At 39.8% G+C, this 26,117-nt stretch overlaps 2 protein-coding genes across 3 annotated transcripts in view; one reads left to right on the top strand and one right to left on the bottom strand.

The window, feature by feature from the left end:
* CRYBG3 (crystallin beta-gamma domain containing 3) overlaps positions 1-12,310 on the top strand; it is a 72,996-nt gene extending 60,686 nt beyond the window's left edge. The window contains exons 18-22 of the mRNA XM_089512265.1: positions 857-996; positions 4,612-4,735; positions 5,027-5,185; positions 7,426-7,582; positions 9,029-12,310. Of these exons, the coding sequence (XP_089368391.1) occupies positions 857-996; positions 4,612-4,735; positions 5,027-5,185; positions 7,426-7,582; positions 9,029-9,117 (669 nt within the window). The 3' untranslated portion in view covers positions 9,118-12,310. The remainder of the gene's footprint in view (positions 1-856; positions 997-4,611; positions 4,736-5,026; positions 5,186-7,425; positions 7,583-9,028) is intronic.
* Positions 12,269-26,117, bottom strand: part of RIOX2 (ribosomal oxygenase 2) — a 19,324-nt gene continuing 5,475 nt past the window's right edge. For both annotated transcript variants that reach the window (XM_089512271.1, XM_089512270.1), the window contains 7 exons: positions 25,020-25,148; positions 24,485-24,588; positions 22,000-22,102; positions 21,085-21,250; positions 20,539-20,627; positions 19,883-19,987; positions 12,269-16,614 (listed from right to left, as the gene is read on the bottom strand). In XM_089512271.1, coding sequence (XP_089368397.1) covers positions 16,453-16,614; positions 19,883-19,987; positions 20,539-20,627; positions 21,085-21,250; positions 22,000-22,102; positions 24,485-24,588; positions 25,020-25,148 — 858 coding nt within the window. In that variant the 3' untranslated portion in view covers positions 12,269-16,452. The remainder of the gene's footprint in view (positions 16,615-19,882; positions 19,988-20,538; positions 20,628-21,084; positions 21,251-21,999; positions 22,103-24,484; positions 24,589-25,019; positions 25,149-26,117) is intronic.

The raw sequence follows: 26,117 nt of genomic DNA, 5'->3' as shown, positions 1-26,117 counted from the left end.
TAAGATGGCCTCAGATTCCCCCTTCCCTGGCATATGGGATAGTTGAACCCATGAAATAAAACCAGTATTTTCTAATCTGTTATATGAATGTTAGTCCTTCCAGAAACTTTGCGTAATCATACCTTCTCTCTCATGTTCTGCATAGTGTTTTCCTAGTCCTCCCAGGTGTGTCCCTAGACATTGACATCATAAAATGAGCTTTTCTTATTATTCACTTTTTATGTGGCAGAGGCTTTGTAATACTTGGATTAAATGAATTATCCATGCTTCATTACATCTGAAAATAATTTTTCTCCCCAGAGGAAAATCATGTTGGAATAATTTCTGACACCTTTTTCACAGCAAAAAAGTCACAATGTTTGCTTTCATTGTGCTTAATTGCAGTATTTAGATTTCAGAATAGGGACCCTATTTTCATGTATCTCAGCCTTGCTAGCATATACATTTTTACTGTAATAGCATTTCAAGGGGAATCCAGGTCCTTTAAGATGTCCATCTAGTTCATGTCTCTCAGGGTGAAATATTGTACCTGCTTACTCAAAAGTAAGTTCCACTCTCTTCAAAAGGGCTTACTTCCAAGTAAGTGCACTTCGGGTTGGTGCCACAAGTTCCTATTTAGTTACTTAAGCTTATAAGAATTCTCATCCAGCTCCATCCTTCACTATACGTCTAAAATCTTCATCACCTAGACCAAAACATATTGCTAAAATGGTTAAACATGGTATTTATTGGATAATTTTAAGGCAATAAGGATACCTCTTGTCAACCTGCAAACAGTGACATGTAAGAAACAGGGAAACCACCTTAATATTCTCTTTCTCAGTACAGATGCTACCATTCTTATTCTTTCTTATAGGTGTTTGCCGAGCCTTTCATAAGCCTTTTTGCTTTGGAGAATTGTGAAGGAAGAGAACTGCATTTGCAAGAAGCTGTCAGTTCAGTTTTAAATAAGGATCTTCATTTCATTGCCCAATCATTGTGGGTGAGAAGTGGGCTGTAAGTATCATGACTTTCAGTATAATATTGGGAATGGTATCCCTTATATTTGCAACCTTTTGACTCTTTCTACCTTATTCTGCATTGTTTGGTCAAAGGGCAATAATGTTCCCAGTTTATCTAAAATGATGTTAGTTGATGTTCCGAGTTACTCTGGTACTTCCAGCTGGTCGGTGAGGAGCTGTCTACCTCAGCCTTCTCAAATCTGATGTTGGTAAGCCATGCCTGGCGAATTTAAATCCGCTGAGACCTCTAATGAAGTGGACATTGTGGGTAACAGAAGTAGTTAAAAATAGACACAGGATATTTAGCTGGGAAAATAGACATAGGATGTAAGAGAAATTTATATGTAAATCTAGTTTCTGTTAATATGTATTCTAACAGTTTTTGTGTAGTATATTATCACTTATTAGATATGACAAAGAGAGTGAGTATGGCATAGTGGTTTGAGTGTTCAACTCTGGAGATCATGGTTTGATTCCCTGCTCGGCAGTTAAATCCACTGGGTGACCTGGGGCAAGTCACATGCTCTCAGCCTCTGAGAAAGGCAATGGGAAACCTCCTCTGAACAAATCTTATCAAGAAAGCCCCATGATTAGTTCACCTTAGGGTTGCCATAAGTTGTAAATGATGTAAAACAAGAACAAGATATGACAAGCAATAATTTATGTGACAGTCTTCTTAAACCATAGCTAGAATTAGAAAGATTCTGGTGAGGCCTATCTCTAACGTGGAAACAGAGGACAACCAATTGAGGGCAGATTTGAGAAAAGAAAGGTGAAATTTCTCTAAATATATGAGCCCCTTTAGAACTGTAACTATTTTTTCAATTATGCAAAATAACAATTTCAGATCAGTTTTGTATTGCTCAGTTAAGAATAACTTTGTACTACTTTGTTTTAGAAAAAAATTATTTGCCCAATAGAATTTAAAAACTATAACAATCTGATTTCATTTGAATTAAAATTGGACCTCCTTATCTATGGATTCAACCATCCATAGCTTGAAGATATTTTTTAAAAATTAAATTCCCCCTTGATTTTGCTGTTTTATATAAGGGACACCATTTTACTGTGCCACTGTATTTAATGGGACTTGAATATCCACAGATTTTGGTATCCATGAGGGATCATGAAACCAAATCCCAACAGATACCAAACGCTTGCTGTACTTATATTTTCTAGATTTTACAGTGTCCTTTTTGAAGTCATTGATTACATAACAGTGGCGCTTTACAGATCGCCCCAAAAGGGTGCTCTGCCGGCACCTGTGTTTGCTGTGCCAGGGAACCGCAGCGGACAAACTGCGTGATTCCCTGGCGCCTCAAAAAGAACCCGCAAAAAGTGGGTTCTTTTTGCGGCGCGGTTATGATGCCACAAGGTGCCAATTGCGCACTTGCAGTGTCATTACCACGCTGCGACGTGCAGACACGAAGCGTCCGCGATGTCAAAATGGTGGCGCCCATGTGTATAGGGCACCACCATTTTGACGTACCCATTACGTACTAGGGGTGAGGCCTGATTGGACGCTGCATCCTCGGCCAACCCCTAGGACGTACTGGGGGCGTGGCAAAGGCCCGTGTAGAACAGGCCAGTGTTTCCATGACAAAGAATTCCATACTGTTGTATTCATTCTTTGCGACACACAAATAATATTTATGTGTGTATATAAATGTAATGCAAGTATATACACATTTACCCATGCATGTTATTTGTGCTCCAAGGATCTCAAGATAACCACAATGAACAAATAGAAGTGTAGGTCTCTTAACATGCTGTAAGCAAGATTGAACAAGTAAAACATGCATGAATAAACAGAGTTAGATCAAAGAATTCTAGTTGCAAAACAGGAAGTACACACTTATTTTAGGAAAGGTTTCGAGGGAAAACAGCTGTCGGATTTAAAAGTTGTATCTGTTATTTTTAAAAAAAATCTTCTCAGAAGCAGTAAACTTGATAAAGCATATGTAGTTCTACTATGCCTTGAAGATGTCTTTGGCCTGGAACAGATGGCCAAATGAAGCAGCTTCTGGCTGCTTTGGAGGCATGGTATTCAAATGACAATGCCTCCAAAGCAGCCCAAAGCTGTACTCCAGTCTTTTGGACCAGAGCAAAAAGGATCCAGGATAATCTAGCTCCTGGAAGCGCAGGTTGGGTCCTGTGGCCACGGCCTGCTTTGAGAGCAGGCCATGCGGGCAGCATAGTCTTGACCCGCTTGCAGCTGGAGTGGACTCAGGCCATCTTTCGTGCCTGTCTGCTCCGGCCACCAGGAAGTTAGAGATGTAGGCTGGCATTCTGTATTGCAGTTACAGATTTGTAACCTAGTGTTACAGTTACATAACTGTTCTCAGTAAAAATATGTAAGTGACCCCCCAGCACCAACAGCCGGGTCAGACAAAGGAGATCTGTTCAGCTTCCAATTGGTGCACAAGGAGGAAGTTGTTTCCATCCCCTCCCACCAGTGAGTGATACTGTGACAATCAGAAACAGGGTCCCTGTCACACATCTTGGTCACACCCTTGCTTATTGGCAGGAGGGGGTGCAAATGTAATTCTTCTTGTGCAGCCTTATCAAAAGCCTCACAGATCACCTTTGCCTGATCTGGATGTTGGCTCTTAAGGTGGGCTGGGGGTGGTCAGGCCAGGAGACATTAGTTAGTTGCACATACACATACATAACTAAGTGGCTGACATATAATATTGGCAATAAGCTATCAAACAGAAAGCCACGTGCTTGCCTTTCTGCCCCAAACAAGCCTTATGAACAAGCCTGAACAAGATTTTAAAGGAACTGGTAATTAAGGGGAAGGGGTTATAATGAAAAAGATCAACATTCTTCTGGAAACATACAAGGCTTTGGACACAAATATAGGAGTATATTACTGAAGAGTCTCACTGAAATTGTAATTTCTGTTGAATTAGAGCTGGAAGAATATTATTCCAAATGTAAGCTAAGTATATTTTTTCAACCTATTGTGTTGTCTCCCTCCCCAGTATAAGAAGTACCTGTTGGCAAGAGTTCCTGCATGGGAAAAGTCTGAATTGCTGCCAAGAGTAATTAAAAATAATCAAAAACCCAATCTAAATAGGAAGGATAATGATTTTACATACTGTTAATTTTCGACAAGAAACATTTTGGTCTTTACTTGATTCATTGTAAATGCGATTGGAATAGGTTGTAATAATCTTCCTTCAAATAAGCTGATTTACTAGAAATGTACAAGCACAGTCCTGTGTGTGTCCGTTTGAGAATACTTCCCACTTAAATGTGCATAGATGTGCAGCTATATTTACTTATATCTTGTTGTTGTGTGCCTTTGAGTAATTTCTTACTTAGGGCAGCCCTAAGACAAACTTTATTGGCACATTTTGTTCAGAGGGAGTTGCCGTTGCCTCCAAGGCTGAGAGTGTGTGATTTGCCCAAAGTTATCCAGTGGGTTTCCATGTCCAAGTGAGAATTCAAACCCTGCTCTCCAGAGTTGTAGTCAAGCACTTAAACCACTACACTGTGCTGGCTCTCATCTTTACTTTAAATATATTACTAAATAATACATTTTTGGCATTAAACTAATGATGGTAATATTAATATATTTCATTTGTATACCATTTTAAACCAGATGGATCGCCTATGAAGGTTGTAATTTCTTAGGGAAACAATTTCTCCTCAAACCTAGCAAGATTTCAAACTGGACTCAGTTTAGTGGCTGGAAAGTAATTGGTTCTCTTCGTCCTGTAAAGCAGGTAATGTTGTAAAAATCACCATAAAATAGTTAATTTCTATAAACATATATTTTTAAATTTGAAATTGCATATATAAAAGATACGAATGCTTTTTGGTCCCCTGCTGAAGAAATCAGGTCCAAGTCTAGTATTTTCTTACTTACATTTTCTATCAGGTGTGGAAATGTGTATGTGTCATGATACAAAACTAGATGTCTTCAAAGGAAGAAAGTTAAAGTCATTGCTATGTATTTTTAAGAGAGATACATGCTACTCCATGAAGCATGAAATGATTATTCTTTTCTATTTCAGCCAGCAGTGTACTTCCGAATAAAAAACAGGTCCCAAGACAAATACCTGACAGCTGCTGGGAATCTAATGGATGCAAGAGCCTCATCAGTATGTCTTTCCCCATTAAATGGGAAGAATACTCAGATCTGGTGCTACAGCTGTGGCCTTATCAAATCAAAGGTACTCTGCTTAGCTGCTGAAACTAGAGTCCCTAGATCCTCCCCCCTAGTCTCATTAAAGCTGGCTGCTGGTTCTGCTGTGCACTTAGAGACCATGAAAGTGTGCTCTTCAGCAGATGATCTTTACGAGGGAGAAGGGTACTTAACCCTTCCTCTGTCTGTTCTTTCCAACCTGCTTGCTTCTTACCAAGTCCAGATTTTTTTTAAAAAAAAAATGTTTCTGTTACATCCACAAGTAAAAGTTTCTAGTTTGTACTGATAAGGCTCTAAAGTGCAACTAGGATGAAGCTAAAAGCAAACGAAAAGCACTTTGTATCATTTAGGTAAAACTTGCTTATTGTTTCTCAACCTTGATGGGAGAACAAATTAGTTGACCTCTGTTATCTCGTTTGAGATATTTTCGCTCAGAATGTGATATATTCATTTGCATGAAAGTCTCTAAAAGTCCATTTTGCATCACAGAAGTATGTTAACTTGTATCAGATATCCAAGCAATGTCAATCAAGCATCAGCAAGAGGGAGAAATACCACGGCCATTGTAATTATCAGAGATTTCTCAAGGACTGAGCTGTGGGGGCCTCCCTTTTAGGATGAGGTCCCTGTCCCATCCCAATTCATCACCAGGAGCCATCTGTACACCTTGGCATTTTAAAGGCACCTTATGGATGTGTGCATGTAGAAATTCAGGGAGGTGATAACCTATATAATGCTTTTACCTTTCCTATGTTCAGGGATGACCTAGAAAGTTCTTTTACTGTGCATCTTGTCTTAAGAGGCAGCAGTTCGGCTGGCACTTGTGTTGAATGTAGTAAATTCACTGATGGTTCAAGGATGCATTTGCCTCTCCTGAATAGCAATAGTCTAAAAACATTTTAAGTGACATATAAAAAGTTAAAGGTATTATCTGACATTGTCACTCTTAATATGGAAGCAACTTTCATTCACAGAACATAATTACCATTGCTGTAGACTAGAACTCAGTTGGAAAAACGAAACAGGAAAACTGCTTTTTAAAAAATGCACTATGACAATGGCTCCCAAATGATGGTGTGAGACCACCACCACCCTGGTGCGTGCGTGCGTGCGTGCGTGTGTGTGTAAGAGTTACTCAGTGGAGGATACAAGACTTGGAGGCCCTGATCCCTCATCCTCCATTTCCTAAATTTTTTCTGTCCTGGGGTGGAAGAGAACAGCAAGGAGGGCACTTGGAGCCTCTCCCTTAAGGAGAGCTATTTCCATTTAAATGTTAAAATATGACTATACACATGATTGTCTGAACAAAAATACAAACACTAAACAAACAAAATATTTTTGTTCATATACTCTATGTTTAGCGTGGGGGAGCATGATGAATGTATGTACTGTAGATGTAAAGAGGTTCACAAGGGTTAAATGTTTGACTTTTTACCCTTATGAACCCCTTTACTACCAGAAGCAGCTGCTTCATTTTACTTTATGGCAGAGGTGGGAACTGTGTGGTCCTGCAGATACTGAACTGCATCTCCCAGGAGCCTTAGCCAGCACAGCAATTGATGATGAATACTGAGACTGTCCTGTTAACATCTGGAGGACTGCACAGTTCCCGTCTCCTGCTTTAGGGTATGGCTAAGTCTTCCCTAATACAAGTGATCAAGCATAGGCTTGTTTTTATAGGGCATACTCAAACCCAGCAGAGGTTATGCCTATAGCAGGCTCATTATTATTATTATTATTATTATTATTATTATGATGATGCTTTTTCTCAAAGGAATCAAAGTGGATTACAGTAATAAAATAATATACATATTTGTTTCTCTTCTCCAGGCAAAATATGTTTTTAAACTGAGTAATAGTAAGAGTGATAGTGTGTTCTCAATGAGTCACTTCTATACCTTGAGGGCCTGTTGGATGCAACTTCTCTTAGGAGGCAGCTGTAATCCAATTGTAGTTTCCTGCAGGCATCTTTCTCCAGAAATACACAGTCTGCCCTTGTCATACGGGCCCTTGGCATACATGGATGCAATTTTATGCGGATGGTGAGTGGTGAGGGACAAATTGGTGCAGCCAGACCACCATTCGATTGAATGGGACTCCAGCATACATGAAATTTGCCATACACAAAGGGGTCCTGAACGGAGCCCCTGCATATGGCAAGGGCAGACTGTATACATACTGAAGCCGTCAGGGAAATGAAAAGATTCAGTTTTCACTAATTTCCAGACAAACACAGCTATGTCTTTGTTTTTACCCCTGTACATTTAGGTTAACAATGCTTGCCTTGATGTCATCGGAGGCAGAGACATACCAGGAGCCAAAGTAGCTTTGTGGGTAGAACATGGAAAAGCAAGACAGAAATGGACATATAAGGATGGGACTATCAGTTCATACCTCAGTGATCAGCTGGTTCTTGATATCAAAGGTACAAAAATGCATCTGGTTTTGGCTTTGCATGTCATTTGATGTTGGCACAGAAATGTAAGCCATCACATGGGAGTATTTCTTTTATTATCCTTAAAACTGGTTTTAGGTAAAGTCAGGCTTACCAGGAATCATTTGGAAAGTGTGAGAGAACACAAAGTCATATTAAAGATCCACTTTCTTAAAAGGTACTGAAGAGGCACTGGGATCCCTCACTTGCTCTGTCCAGTTACATGGACAGCTAAAGTAGCATGATGTTGCCAAGCAAGCTGTAGCTATAGCTGCCACAGGCATCCAGATGAGACAGTATGGAAAATTCATTTCTTTATACAGGCATCCATCTCTCTTTTCAATGGCTCGTTTTTGGATGTTCTGTTTTTTCAACAGATCTAATAGCCATGTATCGCATATTCAACCCCAGTCTGCTCTTTTGAGTTCCACTTGCATGTTGTTTCTCTTGGTGCCATCTAGTGTTCAGTCTTGTATTCAGTCTTCCATTTGCAAGCTAAGAAAGACTGGGTTCTGCTTTTCAACAGGATACCACTTTTTGACAATTTTCCAGTTCCTTACCCATCAGAAAAGGAAGGAGGCTTCCTGTACACAGTTACATCAGTTTCCTTGTGCATCCTACCCTTAGCAAAAGTGGTTCTTTTCTGAGAAATGCTGAGATTGTGCTTTAGCCTTTTAGAGGAAGACTAGACCCTCCTAATAGGATAACCCCTACCTCTGCCATACTGATTTTTGTATTTGTCAGTATTTCAGCTCCAAATTCTCATAAGCATGTATGATTTCTAGCTTAGATATGCTGAAATAGAGCTAGGCAAACAATGAGGACCTGATGCACTTTTAGTTGTAATTTCTTAAAACCTGTCCATAATTAGTTTATAATACGTTTCAGCCACTTGTATACTGAAGTGACCTTAACAGGAAGAAAAAAAAATGAGGCAAAGGCATAAAGGCAGCTGTTACTCGCAATTAGAGTAGGCCTATTCAGTCAGTGAAATTTACATTACGTATTGATTAACCAAGATCTCATTAATTCAATAGGTCTATTTGAATTGAGAATTACTGGCTTTAGGGCAAAGACAAAAAGAGGCTTCTGAGCCACAAGCTTCTGCCCTGGCTGACCTTTTCACTGTGGGACTTTATTTTCCTATTCATGACATGCACAGAACTAATTTACAACAGAGATCATATCTTGAAACCCCTTAGCCTCATCTATAGCAGACCTGTTGACTTAATTGTTTAATGGTGAGTTTCTACATAAGTCCCACTGATTCAGTAGGTCTGCTGAAGTTGGGACAAACAGGTTTCTGACCAGTTTACCAACATTGTAATTTTAAGATGTTTTAAAGGTGTGGTATTTTACAAGTACCACACATTTTTAAATAGCTAGTAATTAAACTAGTCTGTATTTAACCATCACTCTCTCAAACTTCTTTTTCAGGAGGATATTATTATGACAGGAACCACGTTGTTGTAAACCAAGTAAACATCAGTGAAAATTCACAGAAATGGGACTTTGAAATATTGTGAATCAGCCTCACCACTATAAAGACATAATAAAATATGGCCCATTGTTGGCTGAAAATACTTCTGGGGAAAAAAACTACTGAAGTCACACAGCACTGGTGCATGCTGTTACGTCTACCTGAATTTTTCAGACAGAAAATCAAAAAATGTCAAATATTTCAAGTATATAAATAGGCTATGCAAAGCTAATCCTATATTATCTAATTTAGGATCTCTGTTCAAAAGTACAAACAGAGCAGTGTCCTATATGGCGGTCATGATTCAGCAATAACTAATACCAGAGCCAAGAGAACTGATTTTATATTCTGTAAAAATGTATATTTCTTTAACTCTTACCTTTACCTCATCATGCAAGAACTAATGAGAATTTTGACCTAAAATGCATCTTCTACAGGTTTTATGCTGCCAGTGGAAGCTTGTTTGTTATTGCACTATTTTATCAGTGTATCTCACGTTAAAAGAAAATTACGATTGGAATCCTGTTGCTGCATTATGTGAGTGTAGGTGGTAACACAACAGCAACAGGAGAAAGGCTCCAGGTGCATGGCTGAGAGGGAAAGCAGAGGAAGTCACTGCCATTGGGAATGGAGGCTCCCAGGTTCAAGCAGCTTATTTCTGCAGTATCCAAAATCAAGGTGTTCTGGGAAGGGTGCTTGAAAAATTGCCAGTCTGGTGATTTTGCAAACCAATCTTTCCCGAACACCTTCACTTCTCAGGACTCAGCTGGAAATCAGGCATTTGTAAAAATAGGCTGCCCAGAGCCAACAGCTTTTTCCTTCGAACTGCAACTTCTGCCTTTTCTCACCATGTTAAAAGTTCAATTGCTAGTGCAACAGATTGTTATGCTAGTGCAGTGCACCAACAGGATCCCAGCTCATGAGTATTTGACCTCAGGTTTCATAACTGTGCATCACAGTCACTATACTTTTTGGTCTATATCAAAAACTCAAAATGTGCTCAACAAAGAGCATATTCCACACAGTTCTGACTCAGTAAAACAGTTCTAGACAAATTCTGTATAGAAATTATACAGAACAGGCTGGATTCCTTGGGTCAACTTGAAAGGAACAAAATTTTCTGAACACTTGAGCACATTAGGTTATACCTGCTCAGGAGCTCCATATATCAATTTTCAAATGTTACAACTGTTCTGATGTTGTAAATATGGGCCTCTACAACTTGTTGTGGGCAATTCACACCACCAATTACTTTGCTTAAATTAGCCCCAGTTTGAGTCCCTGTACACACTTTGCCCACCCCAGTTTACACAGTTATCATCAGTAACCCAGGTATGAATCACTGTAACAGTGGAAGAGGAAAAGGTCTACTCTGTATGGTCATAATTTATCCAACCTTAAGCACTATTCCCATTGATTTTATTGAGGAAAATATGCTTAGACTTCTTAGGATACAATCCTACACCCACTTACCTTGGGAATAAACGTCATTAAGCTCAATGAGACCTGAGAAACTGATTAACTGGATGCTAAGTAAGTTATTACATCAAAGTATTAAAACTAGCCAAAAAATCATTATATCCTCCAAAAACAAAATACTAAGATACATACAGCTTTTAGAAGTATCCATACAGTTTCTAGACATGGAGAATGTTTAAAATTGTAATCTTGAAATGTGAGCTTTCAAGAGTATGAAAAAGCTATTTGTATCTCCTGGCATATAGACATAAGAGACCTCTAGGTGACTTGTCATGCAGAATTGGGTCTCTACCTCTTCCCTGTCTAACCAACTTTTCAACCTTATGTTCACTGCACCCATGATAAGCATTGTTTAAAACAAATCACAAGTAATTTGTGGTACAAAACACTAGTTTCCAGTGTTAAAAGACCAGTCCAGCCCAACATCTCACATGAAAATTCAGATATGTAAGAGCAGAATCTTTTTTAAAAGTTCAAAATTCTACTGAAGACAGTGTGTTTAATCATTCTTAAAGGGATTCATGATACATAATGGAAAGGAAAACTGCATACTCAGGAGCTTTTTAAACAGGTAGCACTTCAGCCAAGTGGACGTAAAAACTTGGAAATAGGGTCATGTAAAAGCCCCAAGCTGGCTCAACACACTTGTGTTCAGTATCACAAATTTTTTTTAGTATATCTGAAATGTATTTTGAGAATCAATTGACATTGATTAGCTAAAACCGAAAGATGAGACTTGATTTTCTTTTCCTTTAAAAACAGCTGCACACATTTTCATCATGAAAATATTGAAACGAAAAAACCTCTATTTTTTATACAGATATGGCTTTATTAATATATTTTTTTATTTTATTTTTTAAGGCTGAATGATTTATTTCAAGGTTTTAACAGATATGCTGAATTTAATGAATCTATATATTTTAATACACAAACAAGTATTATTCAGACAAATTTTCATGTCACTTAGATACAGGATCTATTCTTACAGCCATGACACCATCGTTGGTGTACAAATTGACAGTTGAATTTTGGTTTTCCCAATTTTTTGCTAATGGAATTATGCAATTTGCATAACCATTGGGTAAAATTGTATCTTCTTGAAACGTCAGGTGGACTCTGCTTTAACCTTCTTCTAAGATTATTGGCACATTCATTGCATGGATAGAAAATAGAATACAAACGCAGAACCATGAGTAGCGCCCAAACTGTTCTTGGTTTAAAGGTCAACCAGCATGATACTTTGGATGCAGCTTTGGTGTGGCATTCTTTTTTTTTTTTTCCTGCTGCTGCTTCTTGGAGCTTCTTGGGGGCAGTTTTTTCATTGCCTCAGCCTTTTTCCAGGTGAAGACTATGCTTTATTAATATATTTATGAAAATCTAACTAAGGGCTTTATCCACCACTCAGTTACATTATACCAGCAACCACAGAATAGCAAACAAGCTATCCATGGATTTTGGAGATACAGAGGCACACAAGACAACTGTCTGGTTGAAACAGCTGCTAATTTAGACAGAAGAACGTAGACTTGTGGTTCTTGGCTGTTGCAATAACACCCATCAATAAAAGCAGCTGTGTAGTGTCCAGTTCCTGAAATAAACCTAGATGTTCAGAGATGTAGTTGATTGCACCCTAATAGCACTTTAAATTGTAAAATAAACCACGTATTTACTTTTTTGCATTTATACTATGTAACTAGGATCCTAAATGTATTTTCATCAGAAGCACTTATTTAATAAACATTTTCTGTATGTTACCATAACAGACTCTTGAATACATTTAATAACACGCTTTAAAAAAAACCTGCTTTTAGACTTCTGTAAAATTCAGTCAACTATAAAAAAGGTGATCTCAGATGGTGCATCAGTGTTATGTAATTAATAGTGCAATTCAGTGTTACTGCTCTGGGGGGAAAAACCTGAACTCAGTGGAAATTACATCTGAGTACCAGGTACTGTAAGCTATGTTTCAGAGGAAGAAACTGGCAAAAACAAAAACCCAGATATTCCTTGCCTAGGAAAACCCTTTGAAATTTATGAAGTCACCATAGGTTGAGAGGCAAGTTGAAGGCACATACACATGTACTTTAAAATGCACTGTAAAGCTACAACTCTAAGCACAGTTACTATGGTGTTGTGGCCAGTTAAAGTGGGATTTATTTTGGATCAAACGGGAATAGCTCCCATATATGAAGGATTGTCAGAAGCCAGAGGATAGGCGATTTGTGGGCCTCCAGGTACTACTGGGTGGCAACTACCATTATTAGTTCTAGACAGAAGAGCCAGTGATGAGTGACACTGTTATCAAACAACAGCTACAAGCCCATTTCTGCAAGAAATCTTACTACCACACTGTTTCTGCTTCAGGCCATGAACTGTAGATAGCAATGACTCCTCACAGGAAAAGTGCAGGACATCTTTCTCATTTGCTCTAACCAAGATTGCTGATGTGTACCGTCATGTCATTTCTGACTTATCGCAGGGTTTTCTTAGCAACTGCCAAAAATCAAGACCACTTCTTTTGGGAGTGGGAGGGTTCCTTTTTCTGAGGCTGAGACAACGTAACTCAACAAGGTCATCCAGCAAGATTCTACTGTGGAACAGGCATTCAAACCCTGGCCTCCAGAACTGCAGTCCAGTCTTGAATTACACAACACTGGCTCCCACAACTTGCCTAACTTCTGGCTTCTTGCAATCCTTCAAAGTGGGATCTATGCATTTGTGTTGCATTCCTAAAGCAAGGATGGACAAAACAGTCTGGGGCCGCATGCAGCCCCCCAGGGCCATTTTGTGGCTGCTAAAGGATAAGAAATATTTGTTTTATGCTCCAAAATGCCCTCAAATGTCCTCTAGGGGGTGTGGAGGATATTTCCACCACATCTCCAACCCCCAGGAAACAAAAGATATTTTGCAAAAATAATAATAATAATCGACCCTAAATGATCTAAATGTCCTCTAGTTGTTCAAGAAGGCCTCAAAACATGGCAAGAATGCCCCATGTCCCCAGAATGCATTGGGGGGAACACTGCATTGGAGGGGTTTCCAGGCGCAGATGTAATGGTGGTGCAGCCAGGTCTTTTGAGGGTCTAGTGCAGTCACCTAGGCTCCCACATCATTCACCCCTGTCCGAAACATTAGTGAATGATGTACAGGTTATTTCTCTTATCCAAAATGCTTGGGACCAGAAGTGTTCTGGATTTTGAAGGTTTTCAGATTTTGGAATATTTGCATATACATAATGAAATATCTCAGAAATGAGACCCAACCCTAAATATGAAATCCATTTATGTTTCATATACATCTTATATGTGTACATCAAAAATAATTTTACATACAGTATTTTTAGTAATTCGGTGCATGAAACAATTTTTGTACACTGAACCATCAGAAAGCAAAAATGTCATCATCTCAGCCACACATGGGCAATTTTGGATTTTGCAAGATTTTGGATTTTGGATCAGGGAGAGTTAACTTGTACAGTACTGTAGGGAAGGAGCATTTCCTTTTATTTGGTTCAGTTTGCAGGATGCAAACCATTTTTAACATACTATTAAACAGATCAAAAAGACTACAAACCCATGACCATGTTTTATCAAACATGAGCTTATAGGTAGAATATACATGGTACTTCTCAGCAGCACTGAATTAAAATTAAATTACAAGTATTTGTCTTTTATTTATAGAAAACTGATTTTTTTTTATTATCAAACCACATCAACCTCTTTGCCTTTTTTTTATAGCTTCTGTCTGCATACTGAGAAAGGAGATGCGGTATAGGTATCCTGGAACTGCAGTCCAGAACCCTAACAAATAACTCCAAGAGGGACTATTCCATATGTTAGTCAAACTTATGTAAACACACTGCATATGTATAAAACTGTGTTAGTCTGAATTATAATTCTGCAATAATACTGTCATTGGACATAACAGAGTAGTTATAAGACCCACGAAAGTCCAAAAAAGTTACACCACAGAGCTAGCAAGGTATAGTAGTGTCAGTGTCGGACTAGGACTCCAGAGACCAAGGCAGGTTACAGACCGCCCATTTAGGGCGGGCTGTACCCGCCCCTTTCCCCGGTGTATCGGGGCCTCAGTGTCCAGAGTGGCAGCTGCTGAGGCCCCAATCCGCTGCTTTTCAGGCTGCGGGGAAGCGGCAAAACGCCGCTTCCCCGCAGCCTGAAAAGGCGTGTCCCTGGGGCTTCAAGCCCCAAGGACACCCCGCAGCGGCAGGGAGGAGGAGAAAGGGGCCGCTTGGCCCCTTTCTCCTTTGGTCCGCTGGGCGCAGCTGTGTGAAGGCTGTGCCCAGCAGACCAAACCAGGAAGAAGCTCCGAAACGGAGCTCCTTCCTGCTCCGCGCTAAGGGTGCACTAGACGCCCTGGCGCAGAGCAAGGACGTCACTTCCGCGCCATCCCATATAGAGGCGGCGCGGTCGTGATGTCCTCATGGTGGCGGCCGTGTGGAACGGCCGCCGCCATTTTGTGCGCGCTCCACGTGTCCTAAGGTTGGGGGCATCCGGAAAGGACGCCCCTTTTTAACCCTAGCACACGCGGAGCGCGTACTAAAGTGCCCGTTTGTAACAGGCCCAAGGCTGCATCCACATTGCAGAAATAATCCAGTTTGATGCCACTTTGACTGCCATGGCTCAATGCTATGAAATTCTGGGGTTTGTAGTTTTGTGAGATATTTAGTCTCCTCTGTCAGAAAACTCTGACACAAACTACAATTCCCAGAATTCCATAGCACTGAACCATGGCAGTCAAAGTGGTGTCAAACTGGATTATTTCTGCAATGTGGATGCAGCCCATGGCTCGTATCCCCACTAAGTCACGATCGTGGGCAAGTCATACTCTCAACATCAGATGAAGGCAATGGCAAATTCCTCTTAATAAGTCTTGCCAAGAAAACCCTGTGCATAAGTCAGGAACAATCTGAAGGTACACAAGAACAAATATCTTCTGTATTGATAAGGTCATGAAAGAAGAGGGAGGGGGAATCTCACTTGCAGCAAATGTGTACATAGGTTTTATGTTATAGAATTTCCAAGGAAAAAATCTGAATAAAATACAACAAAAACTGGGTTCTGCTTTGTGCTTCCAACGTTGAAACCATCTGTTACTGTTATGAAATACACCTTATTTACATCACTGTAGAAATAGCAATGGAAATTAAGTACTATTGGCTAGTACCACGTACCATGAAGCAGCACTTACATCAAGTCATTATTTCAGCAAGAAATGCTGAGCCTTTCAGTTTTGTAGTCTATATTACAACCTGTAATTTAAGCAGATGTTTTTGCTATGGCCAGGAAAGTCTCCTTATTAAAACATAGATACAGTCATCAGTTATACCAGACAAAGCCTGCTCATGTGGGCATTTCAGGAAATATACTATTGCTGTAATCTTGTTTTCATAAGTGGACTTACACCTGCGAGATTAAGAATTGCACAACTGCATAACATCCATACCCAGTAGAGGGCTGCTGTTAATGTTAAGTGTCCAGTGTGCAACAGGCACTCTTCGCAGAGTCCTGTTACACATGTTTGCAGTTCACTAAAGGGGGTTTATTATCACCTCTGCAATGTAGCTAAGTATACGTAAAATTATGTAACATAATGGATCATATAGGATTCCAGCAAACATATTTTAGATACAATTTTAAGTGTCAGCCTATACAACAAATTTTGAGAATATTTGCATTTTCAGACAATTGCATCCACCTTTTTCACAATTTTACTGTTACGTACAAGGAAGGTGTAAGTAAGAGCCTTTCTATAATAATTTGGTAATAAGTAGCTCTTTGTGTGCAACAGCAGACTTTTTGCTTTGGCTAGATCATGCCTTCAGAGATTCAAGCTTATACTTTATTCTTTTACTAGGGAAGACAATTTTGGCTAGATTGTGCCTTCATATTACTTCAATTAGGCATTCACTCCACAGTGATATCACCAAGTTCTCTTTTTCTGCATCTGAAGACAGACTCAGTTCCTCAACACAGATAGTAGTATCACAACTCCAAATTTGCTTCAGTGCTTCCATATGGGAAAGAGGAAATCGTAACCCAGAAGTCTTTATAAAAGAAAAGAAAACAGAGAAAGACAGCATGTTAGACACCAAACTAAAACAAATATGAGATAATTTTTACTAAGTACTTTATACACATCATTATATATCTCACCTACTAACAGTTATTCCTGTGCAGATAAACACTATTCAACTAAGTATCTCATTATAACTGACTAAAACTGTTCCAATTCCAAGAAAGCTGTTTCTGTACTAAACCAGTGTCTGCTGTCTATAATGGACTTGATGAAGGTAAACAAATTGAAACACTCCAGATAAAAGACAGAGGTGCTCCTTGACAGTCAGAAAGCAGATCTGTGAACCAGATTCAGCTTCTGTTGATGGGGTTATACTCCCTGAAAATCTCAGGTTCACAGCTTGGGTGTACTCCTGTGATCTGTGTCTGGATGCCCAGGTTTCAGCCGTGTCCAGGACTGCTTCTGAACAGTTAAAATTAGTGTGTCAGGTGCAACCATTCCTTGAAAAATGAGGGCTTCAGTGGCACATGACTTGATTACAACACGTTTGGGCTACTCTGTTGGGCATTTGGGAACTTTTTGGACTGTTAGAGAAGCATATGGTTATGTATTTACAACCAGCGGCAGAACAGAAAAGGATTCCCCCTTGCGACTGTTGGGGTTCCAAGGGCAACGTTGCATATCTGATTAGAGGCACATGGGCAGATGCTTCTCTAATGCCTCCCCTCTCTACTGTTCATTAAAGGGAGGGTGCACAGAAGGGAGATGAATCCCACGGGAAGGGAGGCACACAGCTTCATTTAGGTGGAATCTCATGATACATTGCCCAATAAAGGGCCTCAGCCTCATTCTGTGCCTTGTGTTTAGCTTTGTTCTCTCTCTCTCTCTCATATATATATATATATATATATATATATATATATATATATTGTAAGATAGATATAGATAGATATAGTTATATAGCAGAATCTGAAGGTGAACCTATCATGGGGTTTTCTTAGCAAGAGTTATTCAGATATTGTCTTTCTCTGAGGCTGAGAGTGCGATTTGTCCAAGATCATTCAGTGACTTTCCTTCGCTCAGCAGATTCGAACTCTGCTCTCCCAGAATATTAGTCCAACACTCAAACACCACCACTCTGGCTCTAGCAATCTACTAAGCACAAATCTAAGCATGTTAAATCCCACTGTGTTCATTATGCAGGTTTAGGATTGCTGCCTAAGTGTCTTAGGTTATTTCTGAAAGTGTCCCAATGAACAAGTAGATCAGAACATGTAGGACAGCCTTCCTGTACAGTATGCCCTTGGTTTACACGGGGATCCGTTCCGAACTCCCCCACGTAAAACAAATTCCACCTATGCTAGAGCCCCATTTGAATGAATGGGGCTCGTGCACGCTGTGGTGCAGTGGCACATGCACGCCACAAGCGCGCGCCCTATTAGTCCCTATGGGACACACCACCCCTTCTCCCCATACGGCTTTCAGCATATTCTGAAAGCTGCGTAAAGCACGCCCGCATATGACGCGGGGGCACTGTACTTGTCTCCCTGTATTGTTATATTGCAACTACTATGTGCCCTAAACAGCATACCCAATTGATAGAGATGATAGAAACTACAGTCCAAAATATATGGAGGGTCACAAGTTACCCACATTCTTCTATATACATATACAGAATTGTGCTTTTAATGTGCAAAAGCTAGTGATGCAAACAAGTTTTGTATCTGTAGAATGTTACTTGCAGATCTTCAAATATATAAGTATTTAAAAACCCACCTGAATACACATCTCCGCTATATAGGCCACATACAAAAACCTGCTGGCTTATAGGACAAATAGCTACCTAATATAACCAACATGTTTATGAGGAGTTTTGTCACAATGTTTTTATCACACTAATTCACCTTGCATTCCCATTTTGTAAAATAAATGGGGTGTGAAAAATAAACAGTAACTACTAGCTGAAGTGAAGCATTAACAAAACACAGCTAGAGGTTTAAATACTTCAAATTTTCTTCAGATCTCAATGCTAGTGCAGCCTACCAAAAACAATGCCCCTGTGTTCCAAGAAAATGTACAATTCACAGCCCACAGTGTGAGGCACACATTCCTCCTCTCAAGCATGTAGGAAAAAGAATACAGTCTTATCAGAAGGAACAGGAGTGCATTTGTTAAAAGGAAATTATCTTAGCTCACTGTATTCATTACACTGCTATTTTACCGTCGCTGTAGGGCAGTGTTTTCCCACCCATAACACTGCATGGCTGGGCAGGGTAGTAGTCTAGTTGCCAGCAGTAGTCCAAGACTAAAATAAAGAGCCACAGAGCTATCTATAGGTTAAACACAATTGTTGTCTATGAGCAATAAACAGGTTTGCATAGGGATTGCCTTTAGCAAAGCAAGGGTTTTGTTGTAACAGCAAACTGGCAAATCTTAAGTAAACATGTCTAAAACAAGCCAAACCCAACATGGTGTCTGTTCTTCAACTTGCTTTATTTAACATTTAGTGAGACAGATTTCTTTGGAAAATATTTAGGATGATCTCTACGGCATAAGCATTTTATTACAGAATTGAAGTAATCTGTTCTGTGGCAGCCAGTATTTCTGATGTCGAAAGGGAAGTAAATCTTCAAATTTTACAACAGCTTCCCAAGGTGCTGAACCTATTTTGAAATTCAGCATCTTGAAGAACTCCTTAAAAGTTTAGGCTCAAACCTGAGTGGGTTTACCACCCACACTGACCTCAGCTCCATCAGCTTCCACTGCTAATAAACCACATACAGGCACCTCAGCTGTTAATTATGATGGGTAAACAGATGCTCTCATATAAGAAGGAGTAACAATTGCTACAAGGAAACACAGCAGGGATACTGCTTTAAACCTTGCTTGTGTCTTTCTATAACACGGAAGGAGATTCATGGGGTGCTCCAGTTGTACGAATACAACTTGCCATATTCCTTACCACTGGCTATGCTGGCTAAGGCTGCTGGAAGATGCAATCTAAGGACATCTGGAGGGCCAAATGATTCCCACTCTGACCAAGAAGCATCTGGTTGGCCACCACTGAACACTGAGTGCTGAACTAGATGGCTCCTTGACCTATGTGGCAAAAAGGCCCCCTGTACTCACCAAAAAGCAGCAAGCAGCATCCAAGACACACAAAAGAAGATGACAGCATGACAAAAAGATGTCAAGCATGGAGGTGAGGACAATGAAGTAACTGTTTTTAAAATGGGGAGGGGCCTCAGGACTAACATGACCACTAAAAGGACCTAATGTACACATGAAAAACAAACCTCTACTATTCCTTCCTCATTAGTATTCTCCTCCCCCATCATATGGCTTTCTCTCTTGTTCTTTAAGGAGTGATACACGAACACCATTTCTTCGAGTGAATTATTCTGAGGAAAAGGAAAAGAAACTCAGTGTTGTGTGTTAGCTGTCAACATGAAAACATTTCACTATAAAAAATATCTCCCTCTTTCAGAATCAAACAATTCCATAAACCTTACAATTAATTTTAAATTTGTTTTTAGCCTTCTTGAGTCCCTCTATTGGGTGAAAGGTGGGATATAAATTAAATAAAATGAAATGAAATAATTTATCCCATGCTAGGGTAGTTCTTTTCGTTTGATATATCTCTTGTTAAAATAAAAGGAAATCCCTGTGTTGGAACACCAACATACCCTGTTCTTATTTTAATATATTTATATGCACACATTTGTAAAGACAAACAATATTAGGAAAAAAAGTTATCAAGCCTAGCATTTCCAGTCCTGAAACTCCTTTCCTTTTCAGCAAAGTGCAACATTATCACCATAATATCAAGATCAATTCCAGTCACATGCTGTGGGATGCAACTAAGCAGCCTAAATACAGAATGCAGGCAATGTTACAACACAGAAAGCTCCAATGAAAAACAAGTCTCCACAAGCACTTCCTCTGTACTCACCAAAAGGTTTTGTTCTGGTTCCACTGTAATTACTGTATAGTCTTTAAAACGTAACTTGATTGTGCTGTTTAATTTTGGTAATGCTCCAACTAAAAAAGAAAAGATAGCCACATTACTGTGAACAGAGGAGCAGGCAACCCATCTTTAATTCTGTTCTTCTAAACTAGGAAATGTTGCAGGTATCAGTGCAACTGCCAAATTCCAGAATTTTAAATTTTTGCTCATTCAAGTGGATTGTCTTAAGTGTTAATGCCTGAAATGAGGAATCCCAAAAATTCTCAGGAACTAATAATTTATTTCAATCCTTCGTCAGCTTCCTTCCTCAAATTTAAGGTGTGAACTGAAATTTTAAAACCACAATTAAGGAGGAGAATTCCACAGAAATATAATATCAGCTCTATCTGAACCATTAATTCCACACCAATTCCTTTATGTTGCAATAAACTGTTCCTGTGTAACTAATAAATACATTACTTTATACATCTATGGTATAATTTGTTTCCCCACTCTGTTATGAAAAACACCCACAATAAACTTAAATATCACCTGGAGCCAAAGAGTCAAAGGAAGTTCCCCGGAAAGGAGGCAATCTGTTCATAATAAAATCTTTTTTCATGTCAGATGACTTCAATTCCTTGCCATTATCTAGACGGTCTGCAAGGCACCTCAGGAAGCCACTTAACTGCCTCGATGAATCAGACACATCGACCTTCTAAACACAGGAAACAAGAAGAATTTATGTTTACAAGAACCCTAGCTAACTTGAGAAGACAATCCAGAGTTCTTCATGCATTACAATGCTGGCTTCCAATCTACTGGGCTGAGGCAGAATTTTAAAAGAAGATTATTTCAGTAACAAGCAAGAGTTCTTTTTGAACTCTTGCTACAGAATGGGAAAGCAAAGCTAATCAAGTTACATATATTTAACATCACAATATGAAATCCTAGACCACATGAATTTGGGGTTAGTGTTCTTTATTTATAAATCTTTAATATTTTTCTTTCTCTATCTCTAACTCAATGTTTAGAACACTAGCTCTGGTACCTTCCAAGTGAAGTTTGGTTTGTCCTTACTCTAACAAATTATAATTCACAGAATCTTCTATCGTATTTTACTTTTTCTGAGGATTGACTCTGGCTTCCATTTAAAACAAATCCTTTCTGTTTTATGATTCTATAATAAAGAGATGAAGAATGAAAAAGTTTCACCAATTTAGAGAAATGTAGGAGAACTTCAAAACTTGGCTTTCACTTATGTACTGGTTTTACTTCTGCAGATTTAAGAACCACACAACATACAAACCCTGCTACTAAGGACAATCTCTTCCAAAAGTACTATTTTGGAACTACAGTTAAACAGCTACAGATGTATTCAATGCTTAAAAGTGAGACTATTAAAACTTTTCTTCTGGGAGCAGCTTCACATTATTGTGTTAGGTTTTTTAGTGCCATTATCATTACCATCAATAACTGCCTTGGGATGCTTTTCCGAAATTCTATGTCTTCTTTTGCCATATCCAAAATAAGCCCAGGAACCACATCCAAGAAGAAATCTCTCCAAGAGCTGACAGGAAGAAGACAAATCAAAGACATTAACGAAAATTCAATCTGGAGCAATATTTCTTGCTGAAGACAGAGCACATAAGAACTAGCTGTCAGAGTGAAGGAAAGTACTCATCTAACACAACATCCTTTCTTTAATGCTATCTAATCCAGACAAATTTTAACAATGAAAGCTTTTGCACAACTGAACTATACAATATGTGTAATCTCACAGATTACTGCCAATAGTCTAATGTTTTGTCAAATCCTCAGAAATTCCAAGTACACTCAGAAACTGAAGTGTGAAACAAAGGAAAGGCTGAGTTTGATTTCAAGAAGTAGTATGGCATTTTGTACCAACTGCAGCTTCAAAGATCCTAAACACACTGCAGAAATAATCCAGTATGAGATCACTTTAACAACCCTGGCTCAGTTGTGGCACCAGAGCTCTCTCTGACAGAGATGGCTCAATGTCTCACAAAACTACAGTTTCCAGAATTCCCTAGCACTGAGCCAGGACAGTTAAAGCGGTCTCGAACTGGATTATTTCTGCAATGTGTTTTGGACCAAAGTCATCTTCAAGGGCAGCGAGGCACCAGAACTCAAACCTGGAAGGTCTAAAAACATAAATCAACATGACAATATCCTCATTTTCCAAGAGGGGAAGCAGCCTACACAGCCTTCTTGCTCTGAAAAGCACAACAACCTGCTCCAGAAAAAGAAAGGGCCACAAGATTATAACTGAGGCTGCAAATCTGTGCAAAGTTTCTATGTTGACCATCCACGTTAAATCCTCTGAAATTTGGGGGGAAACACAGAAAAAACTGCTCTTGGCCTATTCATATGAAAAATACTTTATAAGAGTGAGCATGGTATGATGAAGTGTTCTTTACCAAGGACCCCCTTTAAATACATTCTTTTTGCTGTGGACCCCCCCCCCCCACAAGCCGTAAAATTTAAACCATGATTTTATGATTCCTTGAACTCTGAACCATTAGCAATTACACCATCCATCAAACCTTTCTCAGAGGTGCTGGAAGGAGAGAAGAATTTTCTCCGGCTTCTTCATGCCAGTTTGCTGTGGATTCAATGGCAACATGCAGGCCCAACCAGCCAAGCCTTTGTCTTTGCTCCTATCACATGGCCACTGCGCTCCAGTAAGGAAGCGGGCTGAGCAGCCACATGACAAGAGCAGAGGCAAAGGCCAACTCATTGGGCCTACATGTTGCTGGTCAATTCTGTTCTTAGACTGGCGCGCCTTGAACTCTACTCCCCAGAAGTTGGGAAACAGGAAATAGTGTCCAAAAAGGCACTTGTGCACATGGAAGTCAATGACTCTGCTTGCCTTGCAGCCCCATCTCAGTCTCTTTTCCTCCTGATGAAGAAGGCAAAAGAAGAAGAAAAAATGAGGAGTAGGGTTGGAAGTGTTTCTGATAGGAGGCTGGACTGCTCCCAGCTGGAAAGGAGGAAAGACAGCACGAAAGAAGGTCAAAGGCTGTTGGCTGGCTGGCTGGCAGCTCTACTGTCACTCAGCTGTTCAGCCTGCCTCTTTCCTGCAGCAGAACAACCATGTGACAAGCAATTCTCAGGTCCAGTCATCCAGACTTTGCCATGGCTCCTTTCACGTGACCACTCCACTGCAGGGAGGAGGTGAGCTGAGCAGCCTTCAAGGGCTCCCCTGTGAAAACTTCAAAGCCCCCTGGGGGATGAGGATGATAGGTCAGGAACCACCGGTGTAGTGGTTTGAGAACTGGACTAGGCGTCCAAAAGACCAGGGTTCAAATTCTGCTCAGTTATCGAAACCCACTTGGTAACTTTGGGTAAGTCACACTCTTCAGCTTCAGAGGAACGAAATGGCAAGCTTCCTCTGAACAAATAGTGCTGAGAAAGCCCTATGACAGGGTTGCCTTTGGGTTGCCATAAGTCAGAAACCATTTGAAAATACACAATCGACAGCCCTTAGGGCTGGTACATACCAGCACAATACGACGGCTTCATGACAATGTGGGGGCTTGGCATTCAGACAGCGCACATCCCCACACTGACAGGAAGCTGCATGGCTGACTGCACGTGCACGGCTTCACAGCGGTGCGGCACTGAGACACCGCATGCTGTCACAGCACCGCAAAGCCCCAGCAGGGCAGGAAAAGCCACCACAAAAAGGAGTGGCAATTTGCTGCTTCTTTTTTGCTGCAGCAAAACACCTGAGTGGGGCCACAATGTATGGTTGCCGCAGCGCCCACCCAGCTTTTTCAGGGGCGATGTCACACCGCCTCTTCAGGGTGGTCTGTTTCACCCCATAAATAGTGTTTCATTGAAAGCAAAAATATTTCACCTTACAGATTCATTCAGTTCACAGCCAATGGTGTGACAGCTATGATAAAACATAAGGTAGGGTGCTTACTGGTTCTGATAGGTGCTGATAGTCACATGGGTAGAATGAGATACACTGGGAGGAGTGGCAGCTTGATGAATAGTCCCTCTTGGAAAATATAACAAGTCTCCTGGCTAGGCAGAAAGTTATTTTGAAAGTTTAGTGCTAAACTGCTGTGCTTACAAAGGATATAAAAATAAGCATTCTCTTAAAACACAAACAATTTGAGTATAAAATTATGTCATGTCACAGAAAGTTTCCAATTACATGCAGAGCTGTACCATAATAGAAGCAGTTCAGTTATTATCTTAATCATAAACTATATTGTTTAAATAAAGAAATGTTGTTGTTGTTTGTTGTTGTTGTTATATTTATTTGCATCCTGTTTTCCCCAAAAAACTGGGACTTAAAGCAGCTTATAGTCTAAAAGTACAGTAAAATTAAAAACTTACAAAAGTGACAATTAAAATTGAATTAAATTATTACAATATTAATACAGATCATTTGTTTAAAAATAGAATACAACTAAAAAAGATTAAATGACTTAAAAACCACATTACTATACCTTTAATACAAAGTTATGTGTTGGAGTCCCAATTTTGTCCTCAGGTTCAGCACTGTATTGTTGAGCTAGATGTACAGTAGGCTTGTAGAGCCGCCAGTGCTTCTCTCCTTCAAGCTGCAAGATAAACACCTGCAAGGAACATAACAGAGTAAGCATCAAAATTATCCCACAGTTCCTAATTCATCAGACCGTCATCTAACCTTACATAGGAATAAACATCAGCTGAACTTATTGGACGTTCAGCTTCCAAGATCTCTTTGGAACAATGAAAATAGCAAGCTTCACTTTAAAACAGAATCCACCTGTACATGCACATAGATTTTCCATTACATGGATACTTATGACTTTTATGTGTAATAGACAGGAGTTGACAGAATATTCAAAGATTCATAGGATGTATGAAAGAGGGCCTTTTTTTCTCCATCCCTCAAGTGTTCAAATAGATTGCCTCCCCAGCCCAGATTCATTTTCTCCTGTCCCCGTCCCCATCTGCATCCCCATACAGTTGTGTAAAGGCTGAGGGATAGCGGGAAGTAACAGAAGATTGTCAAATGTTCTGATAGCTGGTGCATGACAATGAAAACATCCTCCAGAGAATGACATGATCATTGTGTGCCATCTGTTGGAATAAAGCTGATGACAACACTCAGCTACTCCCACCCTCAACCCAGCCACCACATGGCCATGTTGTGGGGAAAAAGGTGAGTTGGGAGGGACTTCCTTCCCCTCTCACAAGGACTTCTTAGAAATACTGAATAGTTATCCAACACATATCTGCAGTAGGAAGAAAATAAGATTCAAAAATGTGTGCTCCCCTGCAGGGATGAATAATTTTAACAAGTACATCCATATTAACAGACAAATATAGTGAGTGCTACTCCTGAAAAGGAGAGCCAGCATGATGTAGTACAGTAGTTCGAATGTTGAACTATGAGTCTGGAGACCAAGGTTCGCATCCCCGCTCGGGCATGGAAACCCACTGGGTGACTTTGGGCAAGTCACACTCTCTCAGCCTCAGGGGAAGGCTAAAGAAAACCCCATCTGAACAAATCTTGCCAATAAAACACTGTGATAGGGGGTTTCGCCATAAGTCAAAAT

This window comes from Sceloporus occidentalis, unplaced genomic scaffold, assembly GCF_023333645.1.
Source record: "Sceloporus occidentalis isolate IW3139 unplaced genomic scaffold, rSceOcc1.0.p SCAF_2, whole genome shotgun sequence".
NCBI lineage: Eukaryota > Metazoa > Chordata > Lepidosauria > Squamata > Phrynosomatidae > Sceloporus > Sceloporus occidentalis.
This window is presented reverse-complemented; position numbering and strand designations above follow the sequence as displayed.